The sequence below is a fragment of the Miniopterus schreibersii genome (assembly GCF_964146895.1).
Source record: "Miniopterus schreibersii genome assembly, chromosome: 10".
In the NCBI taxonomy this organism is placed as follows: Eukaryota; Metazoa; Chordata; class Mammalia; order Chiroptera; family Miniopteridae; genus Miniopterus; species Miniopterus schreibersii.
In genome coordinates, this window is record NC_138110.1 from 38848447 (window position 1) to 38870645 (window position 22199).

Below are 22199 nucleotides of genomic sequence, written 5' to 3' on the forward strand. Positions count from 1 at the left end.
TCCAGCCCCAAGCCCACGATACAAGGAGACAGGATGGCGACATGGTTTGTGTAATCCCTTTCCTGACCTACCTTTCTCCAAAAGTGGACACAGCCCCATGGAATGGGGTGGGCCCTGTATTTTCTTGCTTTACAGTAGTGGAAGAGATGCCAAAATGCATGTTTAGGAACAACAGGCAGTATGGTAAGGGCACACATGCGCGCACACATACACACAAAGAAGCAAGGAAGCTTTCTGGCTGAAAAGAAGGGAGAACTTTTTTTTTTTTCTTTAAAATTTACAAATACCGAATTTGCAGTGTCAAAGCAAGGCAAGTTGTTTGAAATGGAAAGGGTAGCACATTAGTCACACAGTATCACAACTTTTCACCCAGAGAACTACAAAGCAAGCATGCATATACATACCCGGCGTGGGCGCTGTCGCGATACGGCAGCACCGAAAATATACTACAGAAGGATCTTCTGCCACTGATAAGGACTATTCTAAAAAATAAAAAAAAAAGAACAAACAACAAACAAACAAGCTAAATGCAAAGACTCTTAAATTAAAAAATTCTCTAGCAATTAAGCATTCATGGAATTCACAGCAGTATTTGCACTCCCACCACCTCCTCTGACAGATGGTGTTCCGCGCTCCTTGCAAAATGCAGCCTCAGCACAGCAGCATATGCTGCCTCTTACTCAAAGGTTAACATGCGAGACACTGGCGAGGGCCTTTAATGAGAATATGAATCCCTTCTCTGGTGAGGTTTGCTGGCTGTGGGCTGCACATGCAAGATGGAGAAACATAGCCATGAGTCTGGGGTGCCCAGTGCTGAGCCAACAGGCATGCCACATTTAAACCATTGACTTCTACTCTGCAGTACACAAGGCAAGAGCAATGGTGCCAGAAACCATGAGTAGGAAAGACACTCAGATGCCATTATGATCATTAGGTTTTTTTAAAATGCTGGCAGCATGTTAGGTTCTGAGAATAAATTAAAGGAACAATTACATAATCAGTCTTAGCCTCCATTCCTGCTATAAAGATACTACTGGAAATGGTTCTACATGATGCTCTTATGCAATCAAAGGCCACTTAAAAAAACATTAAAAAAAAAACTCTCAAAAGTACTTATCCTGGCATCTGAAAATAACATTTGCGAAAGAGAATTACTGATGAAAAAAATGGAGAAACGAGTGGAAATTTAAAAACAACATTCTTTAGTGCAATGGCAACCCACATCAGATACGAAACTTACTGACTTTTGTAATCTTCCCTTTTAATAACTGTAATAATAAAGCCAGGGGGAAAACAGTACTACTAATTGCATCAGGTTTGGGGATCTTAACCTTGTTTTAAAACTGTATTAAATTGTTTACACGTTCAGAAAAGTCAGGCTTCCTGGTGTGGCAAACAGGTCCTCTGTCTTCTAGCTCTTCTACTTCTCTGGACTTGACACACACGGTGTTTCCTCCTGCGCCCTTCATTCATTATGCTAAAGGACTTGCATACCCCACCTTCAAATCCCCTGCTGTTTCCTACCTCGGTCCCTTTGCATGCTATTTTTTCTGCTTGTTGTGCCCACAGGGTATGCTTGGTATACTCCTATTTATTCTTCAGCACCTAGCTCAGAAATCACCTCCCCAGGAAGCATTACCCCCCTTCACTGAGTTCCTCATGCCCTCTTTGGTGCTGCTTCTGTTCCTTATTTCCACTTCAGGAGTGCACTGATCACAAGGGCTGCTAACCAGTGCTGCTCTCCTCTTCTAGCGGCGATGAGGTTTAGCACAGGGCAGACCCTCCCAAACATAGACTGGGCAGCGCTGTGCTTCAGAGCAGCATCTGAGTACCCGTCACTGGGGGACAGGGCTGTGGCTGTCATTCATTCCACAGTGATTCTTGTCTACAGTGGCCGACAGGACCAAAACAACTTTCCCAGCTTCAAATACCAGTGGGGTCCCCTTTGTATGACCTCAGGCAGCTTATTAACTCTTCTGAATCTCATTTTCCTCATATGAAAAATAAGATAAAATGAGCAACTACCTTATTGGAATGTTGCAAAGAGTAAATGAGGGTATAGGAGAGCCCTCAGAGTGCTGCAAATAATAGGTACTCAATAAATATGAACTATTTTTCACTGGGGACTGCCTTCTTGGGGTGAGTTAAGTTTTGCCAGCAGAGTACTTAGATTGAGAACCTTTTCAGATCTCTGTATAAAATACACAGGCCTGCCCAGACATGACAGGCCATGCTCTAAGGACAGCTGAAGAAGACATGTGTGGCCCGTCTACAGAAATATATATACAGCCCTGGTTAGAGCATTGGCCTGTGCACCGAAGGGTCTCAGGTTCAAATCCCAGTCCAGGGCACGTACCTGGGGTTGCAGGTTCGATCCCCTCCCTGGTAGGTGCACGTGCTGGAGGCAACCAATCAATGTGTCTCTCTCACATCGATGTTTCTTTTTCTCTCCCTCTCCCTCTTTCCCTTTCACTCTCTCTAAAAATCAATGGAAAAAATATCCTCGGGTAGGATTAACAACAAAAAAAATGTACATGCACACAGAGGTTCTCTTCCCTCTCCTGGGAGATATTTCTCATCAGCCACCACAGACCCAAGCCCTGGTCACTTCTGCAAACACATGGCGTCATATCCAGAGTGGGCTGCCAAGGCCTGAAGGCCAAGGGTTAAATAAATCATGAGCACACCTCCCTACCGAACACCAGCCTGACTCCCCGGCCTCTCACAGAGAACAGCAACAGAGCCGACGCTGCAGTGCCTGTGTCAACTTACTTAAGCAGACGTAATAATAGCTAACACTTATTGTCTATTAGATGCCAGATTCTAAATATTTTAACTGAGGAGGCGCAAGTAGGTGACATGCTGAAGGTGACACACTAGCAGGTCTGACTGTCCATGGATTTTATTACCACCATGTGCCATGATGCTTTGCTCTGCTCAAAGACTTACTAGAAAAGTCTGCCTCTGGGTGCCCATGGACTTCTTGGACAAAAAGTCTACCTTCACCCAAGTTTTTAAGGGTGGCTTTCCAGTCTGGCCTAAAGGTCACCAGGCCAAGCATGGGGTGGGGACAGAGGGTGACTGAGTACAGCAACAGCCGTTGACACCAGAGCTGCTGGAGCGCAGGGTGGCTCTGCACTCCCGCTCTGCTCAGCCTGGGCCCCTTTCCAGATGGAAGGAGAGAGGTTCTCCACACCCACCACCACCATCACCACCCACTGCTATCCACCCAGGAGAAAAGCCTGGAACAACTCAGTCTTCTCCATGTCACTCGACATCCTTGTCTTCTGCAACACGGAGGAAGGAATGTGTTGAACAAACTCATCTGGCTTAGCAAACTGAATTTTCGTCACTTAACGCTAATGTGTCCTTCCTTCCCACACACCGAACTTGTTTGGACATTTTTAATAGAACAAGAATATGAGAGAATATAAATGCCTGCGAAATGTAAGCATTCTTTCCAAAGTTTCAGCCACAGTGTGCCCATTAGTAAATGAGCTGCATTGTTCTGCTTAATGAGTGCTCGCACTGTGTGATCCTCACCATTTAGGTCTAGGAGAGGCTGACAACTTGAGTCTCATTCAGAAAAACATGTTATTCTAATGCACAGGTCAAGTTGAGTAACTAAATCTGGAATGTTTCCCAACAATTCTAGCGAGGTTGGTACTTCTCTGGTTGGCCACTCTCAAGCAGCTGGAGCGAGGAGGTAAGTAAGGGCCATCACATCTTTGGGCGCGTTCCTTCCATTCTCGGGCCCGCCATTCCGTAGCCTCTCACTTTCTGCAGGGACCAGAGGAGAAATCCTGAGCAGAGACCCCCAGAGCAGCCCCCAGCAGGTCTGCAGCAGTTCACGCCTGGAGGAGCTGCAAACAGCCAACGGAGCTGCCGAGAGCACATCCTACGTGTTTCTTGAAGCAGCTCTGGAATCCGGGAGGGACGGCAGGCCTCAGCCAGAGCAGGCGAACATCAACGCGTGGCGAGCTCGAATCTTCTGTTTCCTACACTGGCAACTTCGAGTAGTGTGAGTCTAAAGACCAGCCGCGGTGTCCAGAACCTGGAGGGTCCGTGTGAATTTTGCTCTTTATAAGCATCAGGCAGCGTCCATCACACTGCACATGCACAAGAAAATCAGACTCGTTGCCTCCCCTCCGAGTGCTTGTGCATTTGCGAAAGAAGCAGATCAGATGCTGGTGAAGAAGGACCTAAGGGCCAAACTCCATTTCCAATGGGCTCTGGAAATTGACCGCCTCCACGCCTTTGCTTCCAGCCACTGCAGCCATCTTTTTTTATGCACAAATGGCACATACAAGCCCACATAATTTTCCCCATCTGAGACACGTACGGTTTACTTAGAGTCAAGATGACCAGAAAGCATTACAAGGAAGATTAGGGCTTCAAAAGGGGAACTGACGCCAGAGAGATGGGTTTTTAAGGAATTAAAGATCACATTTCCATACACAAGACCCTGTCAGCAGAAAGAAAAAAAAAAGGAAAGGAAAATAAAATAAAAGGCTCCCCAGTGCTGTGGCCCACATGGCAGAGCTCCCTCTGGATCCAACGCTTTCCAAACCCTTACAGGAAGCACCGAGCGTGTTCTGCAGCTGGAACACCGGCTAACTTTCTTCTTCATGCAGCCTCATTTCCGTGCTTAGGAAAGTGTTTCTGGTATGAGGGAGCTTGTGGCTTCAGGCCACAAGGCTTGCACTCCGCCAGTGAGATGCAGGAGGGCTCAGCACAGCCAGGAAATGTACAAGGGTCCCCACAGTTGACAGCACCATGGACCACTTTCACCGAATCTCTTTTCAACCCCTCAGCCCAGTGCTGACAGTGTCTGAGCAGACAGCATCCAGTGCCATCCAGGACCCTTAAGTGTTTCCTCTTATGCCAAAAACCGGCTTCTTGTTCTATGTCCAGAACCCTGAGGAGTCTCTCCTGGCTGTGAGAAGGTCTGAGCTCTTCCAGGTGGAATATTCCATTAAGGCAGAAATATTCTCTTAAGGACATAAAAACAAGCAGCCAACTTCAAATGTTAGAGCAAAGAGAACCACATTCACAACAATGGTAGCTGAGGAGGGTGATGCATGAACAGAGCCCAGGGGTGTCCATGGGCCAGGCGTCCACGTACGGTACTGGGCACACGGGTAGAAACGCACTCTCAAATTCTGTAGTTCATTCCCTACATGCCCAGCAATCAAGGCATTTAAGAACACACTTAAAAAGACCGGTTTCGTGGGTTGAATTGTGTCCCCCCCCAACGGACATGTTGAAACCCTAGCCCCCAAAACCTGTGAATGTGGCCTTATTTGGAAATGGGGACTTGGCAGATGTAACCAAGTTAGGGTGAGGTCATAATGGATTCTGGTGGGCCTTAGATCCAATGACTGGATTTAATAAGGAGAGAGATTTGGAGAAACCCAGACACACAGAGGGAAGGCCATGTGACGAAGGAGGTAGAGGCTGGAGTGATGTGGACAAAAGGCGAGGCTGCCAAGGATAGCCTGCAGCCACTGGAAGCTGGAAGAGGCCAGGAGGATCCCTCTCTAGAGTTTTCAGAAGGTGTGTGGCCCTGAAGACACTTAGATTTCTGACTTCCGGCTCCAGAACTGTGAGAGGCATGTTTTGTTGTTTTAAGCCACCCAGTTTGTGGTACCTACTTTGTAGGGCAGCCCTAGGAAACAAACGAACAACTGGCATGCAATCACCCTCTTCCCAGTATTGCTCAGTCGCACACATCACTGCAGGTGCTCTGTGCACTCCTCCTACATTTGCTGATGCAAAGACAATATTATTCCAGTTCAGGGAGCTGGGAGGAGGGCAGGAGCCTGTGGAGAAGAGGGACCTAGAAGCCGGAGCAAGTCGTGGGGTTGGGACCTGGGACAGGCGCTTGGGATCTGGGTCAGGTCCTGGAGGAGGAGTGGGATTCCAACAGTGAGAACAGGGAAGGGAGAGCACAGGGTGAAGGGAAACATGACCCACACAGTGATGAGTGAGGCCCCACAGGGCATCAGAGCGAGGGGGTGGGGGCATGGAGCTGGCACAAATCAGGCAGGAAAATGCATCTGCAGATCTATGCTAAGCAGCCCACAAATAAAAGATGGTGGTATTAACATCAGTGGAGGTGTTAGTCTTCTTATCATGACTGCTCATACCACCTCCATCTCCACAGCCACTTCCATTACCCCTAGTATTACCACCACGACAGTAAAGGCCTTCCCTGCCTAAGGTATACCTAATGCTACAATGCAGGGAGTGGTGGGAGATTTCTGAGAAACAAGTTACATGATCTTCCTCTCCTCCTCCCTCCCTTCCACAGATATTTCCTGAGCACTTACTCTATGCCAGACACTGCTGGTGCTGGGAATCCGAAAATGAACCACAAAGGCAAGGGCTCTATCCTTACAAAGCCATTTAACCATTTTTAAGTGTACAAAAAATTGCTTTATTAGGTGTCTTCTATCTGGATGCACATGTCTCCTTCCAGGAGAATGGCTGTTATATATACATACATACGTGTGTGTGTGTGTGTGGCTCGATGAAACAAGGCAGAAGATCAGGCTCTTCCCATCTGTTATGTGTCATCTATCCTGCCTTCCACAAGCAAGGGGCTCAGAAAATCCGAGTCAGCCGCAACAGGGCCATCCCAGTATAAATCCAATGTCTTAAAACATGACACTCACGCTGATCAAAACATGACAGGTGGAAATGACCCTGGGTGGGTGCAAAAGTGATACATACACTTCCATGATACCATCCTCTGATTAGGACAAGCTAAATCTGCTCACTCTGTAGTTACATCTAATCATTAGTCCCCATGAACACACTGTTAATCTAAATTCCAGCATATTTTTTCACAGACTTCTGAAGGCCTCTATACTGTACTATAAGTCATTTATCCCTGCTAAGTTTAGCCTTGGTGCTCTGGGCCTCACACTTCCAGCTGCTGAAGTAACTGAGTGCTGGTTCTCCTGTCACCTTCTCTTTCTCTCCCTGGGCCTCGGGACTCTCTTAAACTCCTCCTCAGGCTGATAAGCACTGGCTAACAAGTTTTAGCTGCCTGCAGGTTCTCCAGCCTCCCCATCGCCCAGCCCGCTGTTCACCACTCCATCCACTGGGATATGAGGAGCAGTCTAACCTCCTGCTGAAGTCAAATGCCATGTCTATAGCAGTCCCCTAATTTACTAATCTGGTTATTCCTTCAATAAGCAAATGAAGTTAACACGATGTTTTCTCAGGCAAGTCATTTGATTGGTAGCAACCTCCACCCTTCTAAAAGCACCCAAACCTTCCGTCTAATAATCCGTTCCAGAACGCTGCCAGCAATCGGCTCCGGGCTTTGCTAGTTCAGGATTCTTAGAATTTACCCTCTGCTACTGTTTTGGTCTCTTTTTTACTTTCTAAAGGCCACATTTGCCTTAGCATTCAACTTAGAACTTCTTTAATTCTCCATGGTGCTTTGATGATCACTTGCATTTCTAAATCCTTTCCATTCCCTGGGATCTATGAAGACTAAAACTCATTCAAAAGGCATCTTCACTTATTTATTCCACGAACACTTACTGAGAGTAAGTGTGCCTAGCACATTGCTTTGTTTAGAGTCTACATAGCATAGTTTTATTTGTTAAAGAAGCTAAAACTAGGCCAACAGCTGACACTACTCTGTCCTTGTACCATCAAACCTTAGAAGTTCACCATCCCTTCCCTCCCTATCCTGAATATGGTTTAAAAAGCCCACGGCTATCGCTGGCATTTTACTTACTGTATTGTGATAAAATATATGTAACATAAAATATGCCATTTAACCATTTTTAAGTGTACAGTTCAGTATCACTAAGTACACACACAATGTTGAACAACCAGCACCACTACCTATTTCCAAAGCTCTTCCATTGCCCCAGGCAGGAACTCTGTACCCATTGAGCAATAACTCCCTTTTCACCCAGGCCCTGGTAACCTCTCATCTACTTTGTGTCTCTATGGATTTACCTACTCTGAATATTCTGTGTAAATGGAATCATGCAATACGTGACCTTCTGTGTCTGGCTGATTTCGGTCGGCATAATGTTTTCAAGGTTCATATACACTGTAGCGTGTATCAGCACTTCTCTTTTTTACGGCTGAATAATATTCCTTTGTATGTACACACCACATTTTGTTTATCCATTCATCTGCTGATGGACACTTGGGTTGTTTCCACCTTTTGCTAATGTGAATGATGCTACTATGAACACTGGCTACAAGTATCTGTTTGAATTCCTCTTCAATGATTTTAGATAGGTACCTGGCAGTGGAACTGCTGGGTCACTTCGACAACTTTATGTGTAACTTTCTGAGGAACTCCAGAACCATTTTCTACAATGGCTCCACCACTGTACATTCCCACCAGTAAAGTTACAAGGGTCCAATTTTCTTTCTATCAATCTTTAGTTCATTCTAGACTTGAGTCTTCCTCCCAGCATTCTTACACATTTGTCATTCTTTTATCAGTCCTTGGCCTTTAGCTAATGAGCTTTAAAAAATCAGAATTCAATAGAGAGTTTTCTCAGAATCTACTACAACTTGCTATTCTACAGTGTGTGGAATTTTCTCTCCCACCCCTCCCTTCACTTATGAGAAGGAGCTTTGTAATCTGATGCCTGGATAAATATCCCACTCCCACTTTCTAGCTAAGTGTTCCAGTTTCTTCCTTTGTAAATTGGGATGAGGAGTGTATTCATTTCCTAAGGCTGCAGTAACAAATTACCACAAAGTTAGTGACTTAAAAATAACACGAATTTATTATCTTACAATTCTGGAGATCAGACCTCTGAAATGGGTCTCACAGGGCTAAAGTCAAGGTGTTAGCAGAGCTGGTTCCCACTAAAAGCTTTGGGGGTTGCTGCATTCTTTGGCTAATGGCCCCTTTCTCCATCTTCAAAGCCAGCAATGGACAGCTGAGTCTTTCTCACATTGCATCACCCTAACTCTGACTCTCCAGTCTTGTCTCCCTCTTCCACTTTTAAGGACCCTTGTGATTACATTGAGCCCACTCAGATAATCCAGGATAAACCTGCTATTTTAAGGATTATCAGCAATCTCAAATCCACCTGTTACTCTAATTCCCCATTGCCATAACCTAACTTATTCACAGATCCTGGGGATATGACACGGGCCTCTTTGGAAGGGTGCAGGGGATGTTATTCTGCCTAACACAACAATAGTAACAGCTTCCTCATAAGGCTGTCTCAAGGATTATGCGTATTTCTAAGTTCTTTCCATTTCTCAAGATATAGTCCTGAACACTGAAATTCATTTAAAAGGTCTTTCCACTCATTTACTCAACAAGCACCCATTGAATGGAGTTAATGAAACAAAACCTATCAAGTACTAAGAGCCTGGCACCCTGTAAGCACTCAATAAATAACAACCACTATCACCTTATGATAGTCATAATTTTATAATCCCTTTTGGCAATATGGTCACAGCCACAAGAATCCACTTCTCAGTCTGAACTTTCTGTGATCTGTCTTCCCAAACCCAGCCAAGTATTGCTTTCTTTTCCAACTATCAAGTCCAGCATGACTTCCTCATGGCCAACCTGTCTTTGTGTTAAGGCAGAAAAAGAACTGGAGTGCAGGAGCTCCCATTACTTCCCCTACCTCTTAGGAGGTGGCAGCACCCAGCAGGACCAGTAGAGAACTCATCACAGTCCTGGCCGGTGTGGCACAGTTGGTTGGAGTGTCCTCCCGTACACTGAAAGGTCTCAGATTTGATTCCTGGTCAGGGCATATACCCGGTAGGTTTCGGGTTAGATCCCTGATTGGGGTGCATCCGGGAGGCAACCGACTGACGTTTCTCTCTCTCTCCCTCACCCTCTCACTTCCTCCCTCTCTCTCTAAAAACAACAAACAAACAAAACTCATCACACCATCTGGCTCTAACAGCAGAGCTGAAGCTTCCACAGCTGGGTCTGTCATCGGTGTCCAGGCTCCATCCTTAGCTCCACCGGGCCCAAAGGTCTGCAGCGTGGCTCCAAAACACTCTCAGCTTGTTTCTCTACACGGCAGCCACACACAAGGCCTCTAGCAGGTCCCCAATCCAGCCTCACAGAATTCACTGATTCCAGACGCGTGAAGATGGTTTTCACTTGAAGCAGACGCCATCCTCCGCCAGGACCGTGCTTTCCTGAAGGGGCTCACTTCCACTCCACACGCCAGCTGGGGTTCGTCTAATGCCGCAGAGAGAGCTGGGTGAACACGGAGATGGCCGAGGCCCCAAGATTCATTTCTAAGCAGCTACCCTGATATTGCTCATCATGAGGTCGACTCGGGTTCTTTGTTTTGTTTTTCCAATAACACAAGGATTGTCTTGTATCATATTTGGCTTTGGTTTTATTACCTTTTTCTCTTTTTATCTTATAAATTGTGCTTAACACTCACGGTCAGGTCAGGCATCGAGCCTCAGGACAGATGCTCCCCTCCCATCCTGTCAGCTGCCCTCTCTGGTCCTTGCGGAGACGGGAGCCCAAATCCTCCTCAATGCTGGCACCTTGTCACACGGTCCACAGGTTTGGAACAGAGGAGCCTCGACACCAGGGTCTTCAGAGCCAGGACAGCATGGGGGCCCCAAGTTCAGCCCACAGATTGAGACCCTGGTCTGTGCTGGTCCAAGGTCACAAGGGGACTCGGGAGCTGGGTACAGCGTTTGAGTGGGCAGACGTCAGGGCTGGAGGGGGCTCCTTTTCAGTCTCTCTTCCCCGGGTGCAAGAGGCGAACATATCAGTACTCAGGCCATTCTGTTTTCAAGTCCAGACCTTCAGGATCTTTAATGAACACCTCCAGCCTTCTCCATAGTCTCTTTCCTCCCCAACACGGGCAGGGAAACCTGAGCTGAGTGGCTCCAACACTCGCTGCAGGAGTGTCTCTCCTGTGTGGTGTTGTGTACATGCCTCTGTACAGCCGAGGTGGGGGAATCGGAGACCCCTGCCCAGCCATCGCACCTATAGGGACTTCTGAAAGCTGGACCAGGATCCCTCCTACCCACCACTGCTGGACAGGAGCTCATCCACATGTCCCCAGCCACGCTCCATCAGGACGATCTCGCGCAGCTGCTGCGGGGGCAATTCTCCTTTCCTTTCTCGAAAGGCTGGTCACATCCTTCCATTCATCAGCTCTTGACCACGATTTCCTTCTGTCTCCTCAGAAATCGTATTTTCTTCTTGGCGTCCTCCCAGGTTCTTTCTTTCATCTAAGAACAACCCATCCTTGCTCATAAAGCAGAGGGGGAAGGGAAGCACCTCCAGTCCTTTCATTTTCCTTTGGCACAGGAAAAGCAGTTCTCACCTGGGCGGTTACAACTGGCCGGCCACAGCCTCCAGCCTGTGGTTCCCATAACAGCTGGGAGAGCTTGCTTTCCTGTCCTAAATTCCAGTCCTAAATTCTCAGATCTTCAGATAAGCTAATAGTCTCTCCTGGCTCCCTCAGAAAATTCCCCAGCAAAACTGCCAGCAACTGCATGCTTTCCGGACCGTTTATACTATTCCTGGGTCAAGGGTTGGCTCCGTAATGTACACCGGCAATCCCATTAGTCCAAACCTTTTATTAGCCACATCCTCTCACCACCAAACCTGCCAAGTGATTATCTGACTCGTATGCTCGACCTCGGCGAGGTGGGGAACACTATTCATGTAGCCCACTCCTTCGGCTTTGCCATTGACTTTATGTAAGAATTAAAGGCTTTCATGCTTATTTTATGGCTAAAGAGATTATGGATAAAAACACAAATGTAAATAAAGGATAAGTAGTTCTACTAAACCATGCATAAGGTTTAGATTCAGTAATTAAGAGCCACAAAAGACAAGAGAAACACAGTGGTTAAATAAGGTACAATAATTGTAACGGTGGGAGTGAGGGGCGGGGGAGAGATTCGAAATACTCTGTTTAACAGATGACAATTGGGTACATTTTAACAGAAAGCTCTGTACTTAAAATAAGAATATATACTGCCTGTGTGGAAATTATTTGACAAAAGAGCTCAGTTTTACTATTCTAAAATCGCTGAATAGCCATAAAATTATGTTCTCCATTCCACTAAGGTTTAAAAAGTAGGTGTAAACTTCAAGAAAATAAGTCTTTATGAACTGTAATCGTTGTTGTTTGTGTTGTACGATGTATTGTACACCAAATAATAGCAATTCTGGGCCTTCATCATTCTGAGTCTAACAACCTTTTAGCAATTTTCACGTGCCAGAGTATCAGTGGTCTTCATAAGTCAGGAGATCAAACAAAATAGTCTTTGCACAGGGTCTCTGCACTGGGATGGTGTCTCTAACTCTCCCATTCAAGGGAAACCACTATTCAGGGCACTGGTTAGTAGAGAGAAGCTGTCCCTAAGGGGTACAGAGGGGTACAGAGCACCAGGGCACCCAGCGCGGTCTTGAGCTCTGTTCCAGCATTGTTCTCGGGCTGCCATGAATGGACTAAGCATTCAATCACAGACGTGTCAGCGGGGACGATTCTGATCTATTTGTCACTAGGATATTTGTCGTTGTTTTGTTTTAATTTATTTTTTATTGATTTTAGAGAGAGAGGAAGGGAGGAGAGAGAGAGAAACATCCACAGGCGAAAAACATCAACATCAATCCACTGCCTCCTGCACGCCCCCTACTGGAGATCAAGCCTGCAACCCAGGCATAGGAATCGAACTGGTGATCGCCTGGTGTATGGGTGGATGCTCAACCACTGAGCCACACCGGCTGGCACCAGGATAGTTTTAATATCAAGGTTGTATCAACTTCAACCAAGATAATTTTCATTTAACAGCCCTTTCTGAAAGAGCAAGTGGAGGGCTAGAGAAGCACGTGCCCCAGAGGTCGGCAACCCAGGAATCTGAACCAGCGCCCGGGAAGCACCTGCTGGCAGTGCCATGACTCTGCTCTCCTGCAGCTTCAAGGCCAGTGGCAAGACTGAGTCCAGGCACAGATCTGGTGGGGCATCTACCGACCAAGGCACATGGCCCTGGTGAAAACAGAAAAAAAACCCAACAAAGCTGGAAAAGAGGGAAAAAACAAAACACAAAAACTCAGCTGTTTCCCTGGTCAGTGTTGCTCAGTGGTTAGAGTGTTGGCCTGCACACCGAATGGTCATGGCTTTGATTCCTGGTCAAGGGCACGTACCTGGGTTGCAGGTTTGATCCCTGGCCCCAGTCGGGGTGCATGTGGAAGGCAACGAATCGATGTGTCTCTCTCATTGATGTTTCTTTCTCTCTTTCCTTCTCTCTCTCTCCCTTCCACTCTCTCTAAAAATTAATGGAAAAAATATCCTCGGGTAAGGATTAACATCAACAAAAACTCAACTATTTTTTCTCTTCAAAATTTTATATAAAAATATATTTGAGTACTATTAAAAATTCAGTTCATGGATAATCTAAAAATCTCACCAAGCCTCTGGTCAGTGTTAGGAAGCATTCTTTTCTAGAGCTTTCTTTGGATGCTTCTGGTGGGTGTGGGATGGAAATAGTCTATTTGGAAAGATTACGGGAGATCCTGTTCATTGCAACAGGCTGAGCTTCACTTGGCTGAGGTCTGGCCATTCAAACGGTCCCCTCTCCCTTCCCCACTGGACCCACCCCTCCCACAACTTCGAGGCTGATGGGCAGCTTCTGTTACTATAGTACCTGCCATTCCTTGTGTCATGTTGCCGCATGTTCTTGATAAAATGAATCTTCTTAAAGTTCTTTGGTCTGGGAGAACCTGAGAGAGTTCGACATCTGAAAAATAAAGTCATTTCAAAAACACAGTCAGTTGCCCACTGGACAGCTGAGACATCTCCACACAAAGACAGGAAGGAAAGACCAGACAAATGGTTTGAGTCACCCCAAGGATAATGAGGACAATATGACTGGAAGCAAGGAAGCTTAAAAAAAAACCCAACGACAGACAACTTCCTTGATAATACTGATAATAATTTATATGGGTCTCTGAAAAGCCAGCTAATGAAAACTATTGTCCTCAGTTACAATAACATAACCTACCCGGATTCCAAAGACATTAGTCTTTCTTGTCATCTTAAAAAAAAAAAATCCTCCTGTATCAACACAGGTAATGGGAACAGAAAACTATAAATTTAAAGGGTTTACAGGGGAACCAACACTGGAAAATTCAGTTTAAAAACAAGCATAAACCATTTTTCTTTTGTAGCAGCACTCTGGCCTGAACGGCCTTCCGTTCTCAACGTGACTGTGCCTGGAACTCTCAGCTTCACTCTGAACGAGAATCAGAGGCTCAGCTAGTGGCTGTTTCTTTTTTTGTTTTGTTTTTAAGATAAATTTTAAATAAATATTTGTTGAACAAAATGACTTGGGTGGAAATTATTTTTTCCTGGAATATATGCCATGTGCTTGCACAGCAGGGCTGACAGAACAGCCCACAGGCTGAAAAGATCCTTACTTGTGTATATTTTTTTCAAAGTTACCTGGCAGATTCTAAGTTACACAGCTGCAACAACAAGGGGAAAAGCAAAACACCCAAGAAACGAGAGTCTGACGTTTATGCTTTTCTTGAAAAAGGGAGCTGTGACTTTTCTGTTTTGTTTTTTGCTAACCAAATTTTGTTGTTTACTTAAACCTTTCTGACCAGGGCCCTAAGGGCTGATTCAGCCACTGGAACTGGGGACGCTTCAGAGAGGAAGTTGTGGAGAGTTGTACCCGGCTGCCCAAAGCCACAGTGAGGTCTGGGCTGGGGATACCCACCCCCAAGTTCAATCAGTTCTGAACTTTGCAGCCTCAGGTACAAGAGTAACAAGGTGACCCAACAAGGAGGTGTAGTTGAGGGCAGGTGGGGTGTGGGGCAGGTCAGGTTCAGGACTGGGGAATGGGCAGGGTCATAGACCTGCAGGGAAACCCTAATCTCTAAAATCCTCCAAGGGCCCAGCTCAGGGGAAATTAGGTGATGCCCGGGTCCAGACCTCAGGATGTACATTCCCCACACCCCCCTAACCACCCTCTAGGAAGGGCCAGTTTTTCTGGAAGCCTTTTCCCAGAGGGCATTGAAAATTATTTTTTTCATAAGAAACAGCACCTCAAAATGTAATTTAACTTGCAAACAATCACACTGAAGTGAATGAGTGCCAAATGAAAAAAAGACATCACATCAGGTATCTGGTGACTTTCATCAGGAAAAGGGGGTTCCCTGGCCTTGGGTCTGAAAGAGGGAAAGCCCCTCTTCCAGTCATGTACACAGCCTGTGTAGCCCTGTGCGAGCTTCAGCAGAAACCATGGTCCTCCCAGCCTTCACCCTCAAACTCACTGCAGACCCTGACTGGCCACCAGTAATATTCCTTCCCTGGTGTTGCTGTGGAGACTCACTGCGATGATGTGTGCAAGAGCTTCATAAGCTGTCAGGTGGCACATCAAATACAAATATGCACATTCATGCATATGTTCATACATACACATTTCAGGTGCTGTGATTATTAAGACCATTAGCTACAAAGGGTGGATATTTTGTTACTACCGGACACCTATATTGTTAAAACTGCAGTCCTTATTAAGGGTCCTGAATTCTTGATTTTAAATCCATTCTTTTAAAGACTTGCAGAGCCCTGTCTGAGGGCATTTAGTAGATGTTTCCTGTGAACTTCAGGGAGGGTTTGAATAGCAGACAGCACCCACTAATCCCACTCCCCATTCCAGGCTTCTAAACCCAGACTCAGTCTTCTCTGGGCTCAAGGGGACAGAGCCTCACTCTGCCTGCTTGGGGCAGCTTTCTGGAGCAGACCTAGGACCCCAAACTGCCTCAGTTCTACCTCCATAAATCAATGCTCAAGTCTGCAAGTCACTCAAAGTCCTCAGTTGTCTCTCTCACACACAGCAGAATATTCTAGAAACATGTAGTCGCTGGAGAGGGGAGAACCTCTGAAAGTGCAAAGATGGGCTTCCATCAGTTTCTGGACAGGGCCAAGTGTTCAGGAGTGTCCTCACCCCCTTCCCCCACTCCCTTGCTAAGGAGAGCTTTCTGGGTCAGCCGGTCAGGGCAGTGGGCCCAGAGCAAGACTGAGCTAGACTGTGAGGGTACCTTCCCATTCCTACCCCCGTGGCGCGAAGCTGGTCCCAATCCCAACCCCCGAGCTGCTCCCGCCTCCTGTGCCTGCGGAGTTGCTGTTGCCCTTCAGGTTTGAGGACAAAATCCCCTAGGCTTCTGCAGGAACTGGACGTCAGCAAAAGAGCCCTAGGTGGCCGTGAGCGCCAGCAGGGGAAGGGGGAGGTACAATAATCGCTCAATAGAGCGCCAGCCAGCACCCACCCATCCAGACAGGCTGGAAAACTGGGGCAGGTGGTGGTGGCTGCCACGGGTGCTGCAGATGAACTGAGGTTTTTCTGGACACCCAGTAGGGAGTAGGGGTCCTTATTTCTAGGATACAAGGTAACCACCAGGGGCAAGTGGAAACGCCTCAGTCTATAAACCCTCTCCTTGTAAATGCTCAGTTCTTGGAGTTCTAGGCGGGCACAGGCAACTCACTAACAAACTGTGATGCACAAGAGAAAAGCAAGACTTTCAAAAGGAGAACTTAACAAAGGTGCTTTATGTTGATATCAGCACCCAATTCTAGCTGCATGGGCTCCTCTTTCAAGGAGCTGTTTGTTGTCTTGCGTTTTTTTTAAGCATTCAACTAAACCACCAGGGAACCTAAGAAATGCTTTAAGAGAATTGTGGCATTAGCAACAATTGCCAAGGAAACCGGAAGACTGAGCACTCGGGTTGTGGCAGGTTAAGCAAAGAACGAATTAATTTAGAAACCGCTTGAATTAACGTGTAAATATCCATTTTAAAGCATACATTTTAAGTGATGCAAAATTAAATTAGGATAGAATTAAATTAAAAACTAATTTAATGAAAGATTAGCTCTTTCTTGTTAGCACTGATTACAGGATACACTTAATTATGCAAAAGGTTTTTAATAGATGCCTTGGAGCCCTTTGTTCAATGTGCGGAGTTTAAAAGCAAGTTGGGCTAATACCCTTCCGCCCCCAGTTCCCAAATAACTTCAGTGTATTAATAGTATATTCATTTCACAGATTGGGGAGTTGGAAAGGACCTCAGCAATCCGCCAATCTGCCCCTCCCATTTTACAGATGGGAAAACTGAGGCCCCAGAGAAGCTAAGTGAATTTCCAAGGCCACATAACCAGTTAGTAGAAGAATCTGGCCAAGCACTCACGTCCCCTGACTCCTGAACGAAGTTCCCTTCCTGCTATGCCATGCTAATTTTATCTCCTAAACAAGTTATTTTCTAAGAAATTACTCTTTAAGCTAAAAAAGAAGTCCATTAGGGAAAATAAAGACTTCTTAAACTGCCTAGATACCCTGGATTTCTGACTTATTTTTAAATGTTGTATTTACATAAGATTTGTTGGAAATTTAGTATTCTGTAAGAGTGAAGTTATGGTTGAGGCAGATAAGCCGGTTTTATTCTGCTTGTTTGTGCTACCAGAGGCAGGAGGGGCAGAAGCAGAGACCAGCCTGGGCAAATTCTGAGAGGCGGGTACAGGGGTGAGGGGGCACATGACCAGGAACAGAGCGTCTCCTCAGCCCCCCCTTAACCACCTGGAGTCCCTAAAGAGGAGTAACATTTTTTCACCTGGTTTCCTTGGCTCACAGCAACCATGCAGCCCTAACAACTGTGGCTTCGGGGAGCCTTCAGCAACACCAGGGGCTTTTCAGCTCTATTCATTGATTTTTCCATTTGTGGTACCTGCTCAAATGCCAAAGCCACTTGGTGCCACCTGAGAACGTTTCTCCTCTACTCTCGCTGATTACTATGGATCAGAGCCAGCTCCCTCATTTGACTTTTAATGCAGCTTTTTGTAGGACTCCTTCAAGGAAACAGCCCTTCTCCCAACCTTTAAAATAGCGACAAATGGAAGAACACTTGCATCCAAGCCACGTTTGTCACGTAGCTACACACCATTCACCTAGGACGGGCCCAGAGGTTATAATCCTTTTAAAAAAGACTTCAAAAGTGGAAATCAAACTGTCTGGCCCTGGCTTTCTCTTTGGAATAATGTCAGTGATGACATTCAGGGACACCTGACACTTTTGACCAGATTCAGGCCTTTCTATGCTCCATCCTTCATCCAGGTGGTCTGTGGACAAGACCTAGAACCTGGGAGTAAAGCTCTAGGCAGGGAAGGAGCCAGCTCCTGGGTGAGATGCCTCCCTCCACATCTGCACCCTCCCAGGCTCAAAAGGAGGACCCTGGGACTCTCAAATCCTGGCCAGCAGCCAGAGCACAAGGGTACATATGTGGGTTCCCAGAGGAGCTGGTGCGAGTTGAGGGGAGCACATCCTCTGCCGCCTGCCACGCAGGCCCTGTAAAGCCAGCGTCCCATCTTGCCTCAGCTCCTTCTGCAGGGAGGAGCCTCCCACGCTGGCCACCCGGCTTGGGCTGCAGTGAGGACCAAAAAAGATGCAGTGTGTGACTACTGTCTCCTCCACCAAGGAGAGCCTGGCTGGAACGCGGTGCAGATGGGGCTGCTAGAGAGGTGCAGGGTTAGAGGAGGGAAAGCTGCCAGTCAGAGGCAAGGCACAGCTCAGCAATTGCTGTCACCCAAAAAGAGATGCCTCACAAGCACTTTTGTAATCCTGAGAGAGAAATGGAACCGTTTCAGGCCCCAGGGAGCACTCACAGCTCTCTCCTAATAGAGTTTCCCCAGCAACTGGCTACACAGTGACATCGTGGGCACCTCCTAACAAAGCCCAGGACTGAGACTACTGGGTCACTGCACCTGGGGAAGCTGGGCCATGATGGGCTCTTCATCAAGCAGCAGCTTTCATAATGAAAGGAAAACAGCACCCATATTCCCATGCAAACTGGGCTATTCCAATACATAAATAGAATTTAATAGTTTTCTAGTTCTAATGGTACTCAGGGTAAGGGTTCCCAAACTATCAGGCTCGAGATCAGAAGATCATTTTAAGAATTTAATTCAGTAGATCAAGGACTTAAAAAAAAAAAAAAAAAAGCAAACTTTGGCTGTCATCTTGTACAGCAAGCCATTTATATATACATACACATGCAGCACCAAAAACTTACCTCCGTAGGGGGGCATTCTCTTCAATATCTTCCAGGGTCTCCAAGGACGATCTCTGGGAGATTAGGCGACGTCTGCAGAGAGTGGGGGACACATCTAGGAGTTAAAACTTCATTGAGAAATGGATCAGACATTTCTGTAAATCTAAAACCGTTCTAAGAAATAAAGTCGATTAAAAATAAAAAGATCAGCCTTGGCCGGTGTTGTTTAGTGGTTAGAGCATTGGCCTGACCACCAAGGGGTGGCTGGTTTGATTCTTGGTGAAGGGCACGTACCTGGGTTTCGGGTTCAATCCCGGGCCCCAGCAGGTGTGCGTGCAAGAGACAACCAATCGATGTGTCTCTCTCACATCTCTCTCTCTCCCCCACTCCCTCCCTCCCACAATAATAATAATAATAATAATAATAATAATAATAAAAAAACGAGGCTCTTTAAGAGGCTGCCGTGTGTTCCTAGCTTGCACCCCGAATGCCAGGCCCATTTTGTCTTTGCCCTAGTTATATGGTAGCTTTGTGGTGATTAGGAAAGTGACTGATCCTTTTTATGCTGCAATTTCTCCCAAAAGACAAAAAAAAGACAAGGTGGCTCTTATAATATACAACTCAGGTACTGTGTGCAGTTTTTCTCAAGAGTTAGATAATACTGTTAAGGGTTTAAGTATTAGTGGTCTGTACCTGGTTAGCTGATAAATATTAAATTTTAAAACCATATTAAATAAAATCTCAATTAGGGTGCAATAAAATCATTAAGGTGTAATAAAAAAGTTATGGTCTCTGGATGGCCATGATTTCAAAAGCAATTAGAAACAAGGAAGGCATTATTCCTTTAGGAGAGTCTCTCAGGAACCAGTAAAAATACATATGGGGCATGTTTAGACAATACATTTACTCTTTCCTGCTGCTTGAGAATTGCAAACCACCTGCTAAAACCTCTTCAATTTAGTTTCTTTTGCTGGACTGAGATAAGACCAGGTCCCAGTTAACTGAGACTATCTGGTATGGGGATCAGGGTGGGTGGTAGTAACTTTACAATAAATTCATCGGAACAAGGACCATCATTTCATAGTAAGCGATTTGGCTGAGGAGGGTAGAGAGAAAAAGTCTGGCTGGGTCTTTCTTCACCTTGAAAAAAAATGGGACTAAAATTAGAGGGACACGTCTATTTTGTATTATAGTTGACAAAATTTACATTAAGAACGTGCAATTATAACTATGTTCTAAAGAACAAAAAATATATAAAATGAAACAATCAGAAAGATCATTGCTGCAAACTATTCAAGGCCTTCATCAATTTTCTAAGAGCCTTTTAAAATCTTTGATACCCCGATGCTTTTTAAAATACTCACCACATACCCTCCCCCTCCATCAGTGAACTGGCCTAATTCTCTCAGACCCTCGTTCGTCAATGTGTGAGAACCAAGAGTTCTCCAACATCACCTGCGTCTTCATGACATATGGACCTTCTGGAAGACCTGAAGTTCAACTCTGCAATGAACTCACAAGAAACTTCCATTTCTATCATCCTGCCAGATTCCAACTGTAAACCAGACCAGAGGCAATGGCTATGGGGAGACACTGGTCTTACCTGCAAAGGTGCAGGGGGGCCTGAGGGGATGAGGAATTGATTTTATAGGTGGCCAGTTCATCAGTAAGCAGGGCTGGTCAGTGCAGCCCAGTGACTCCCAGACTCGGCTCACCGGATCCTTATGACAACAGCTTGCAGCTGTGGCTTTGAAGCTTCAGGGCCATCAGCTGAGGCTCGGCTGCTCCAGGTCTTAGGTCTGGCTAGTATGAAGTCCCAGTGGGACAGGGCAGACACCCAGTTAGTCCCACCCCTACCCAGCACAGCTGGGGGGTACAGGCGTCACCATGCTCCTCATCCAAAGGACAGTGCAGTTCCACAAAGGGGCATGCATGCCAGGTCAGACAGACTTGGATTTCCATCCTGGGGGTTGGAGGCTTTATTAAGAGCCTTAAAAAATGCCTTAATCCTTGATCCTCAGTTTCCTTATCTATGAAATGGAAAATGAGAGTAATTAAGAAACAGAAAGACATAAAGTCCTTGGCACAGAGCAGTTACTGACATGTAGCTACTGAGTTTTTGATTGACACTTCAGTTTCCTCCACGGGAGCTGTACCTTAACCTGCCCTTCCCCCTCAAATGACTAGGATCAGACTGGCTGTCCTAGCTCTGGGCCCACCCCCAATCCCAGTTAGTGGCAGGGTCACCCCAAAAGGTCTTGTGCCTCAGCCCACCAGGGATGCTGCTCCTCCTACAGCTACACCCCTCTAGAAATAACTAACTCATGGGTCACCTTTGCTGATGCATTGGCCACCTATAAAATTAGCCCTGCCCCCAGGACTCTGTGCACTGTTTTTACTTAATACTTGTGTCTCCTCCACAGCCAGAAGGTAGTGATTAAAATGATATTTACTCTGTTTATCTCTGGATAATGTTCTGGGAATTTTAAATCAAAAGTGAAATATTGATTTAAGTATGTACACTTACATTTTCATTAGACAGAATTTCTATCCAAAGGCAGAAATAAATGTATAGATTTCAGAACCTGGAAATCTCAACAAATTTTGTTAAACTTTGAGCCTTCCTCAAATAGTATTTTAGATAGAATAGAATAGAATAGCATTTTCAAGTGACCAGTAAAATAGACATTTTGCTCAATTGATGCAAATAGAAGTAAAGAGATGTTTTGCTCAATCTGCAGCCAGGGTGACTCAAGCCATTGTACAACTCCAAGGACTCCCCTCACAGAGGTCCACCGGGAAGCTCTGTGGTTGGCTCCTTGGGCAGTAAAGATACAACCCAAGGCCCCAGCAAAGGCCAGGCAGATGCATCCTCTTAACACATCCTGCACCCACCCGCAAGGCCATACCAACGGCAAACCTGGTCTGGTGGAAACACAGACCTGACCCAGGCTTGACTCCTGTCCTGAAGGAGCTCACAGTCGAGGGGAATCCATGGGATGACTACCAAGGAATTCCATTAACAATCCTTCAAGCTCCTTCTACATTTGGGACTGCTCCCAACCCCCAACCACCCCAGGAGCAGCATGGGGAGCACTCCATCTGAAAAGAGCAATCAGATCCCATGGTGAACACGAGGCCCCAGCAGGGCAGC

At 46.1% G+C, this 22199-nt stretch overlaps 1 protein-coding gene across 2 annotated transcripts in view; it reads right to left on the minus strand.

The window, feature by feature from the left end:
• Positions 1 to 22199, minus strand: part of CABLES1 (Cdk5 and Abl enzyme substrate 1) — a gene marked incomplete at its 5' end in the record, with an annotated part of 94974 nt that overhangs the window by 33573 nt on the left and 39202 nt on the right. The window contains 3 exons of one of the 2 annotated variants that reach the window (XM_081150265.1): positions 405 to 482; positions 13651 to 13743; positions 19067 to 19138. In XM_081150265.1, coding sequence (XP_081006391.1) covers positions 405 to 482; positions 13651 to 13743; positions 19067 to 19138 — 243 coding nt within the window. Of the gene's footprint in view, positions 1 to 404; positions 483 to 13650; positions 13744 to 19066; positions 19139 to 22199 lie in introns of those variants that run through there. The other variant, XM_081150266.1, reaches the window with a different exon arrangement.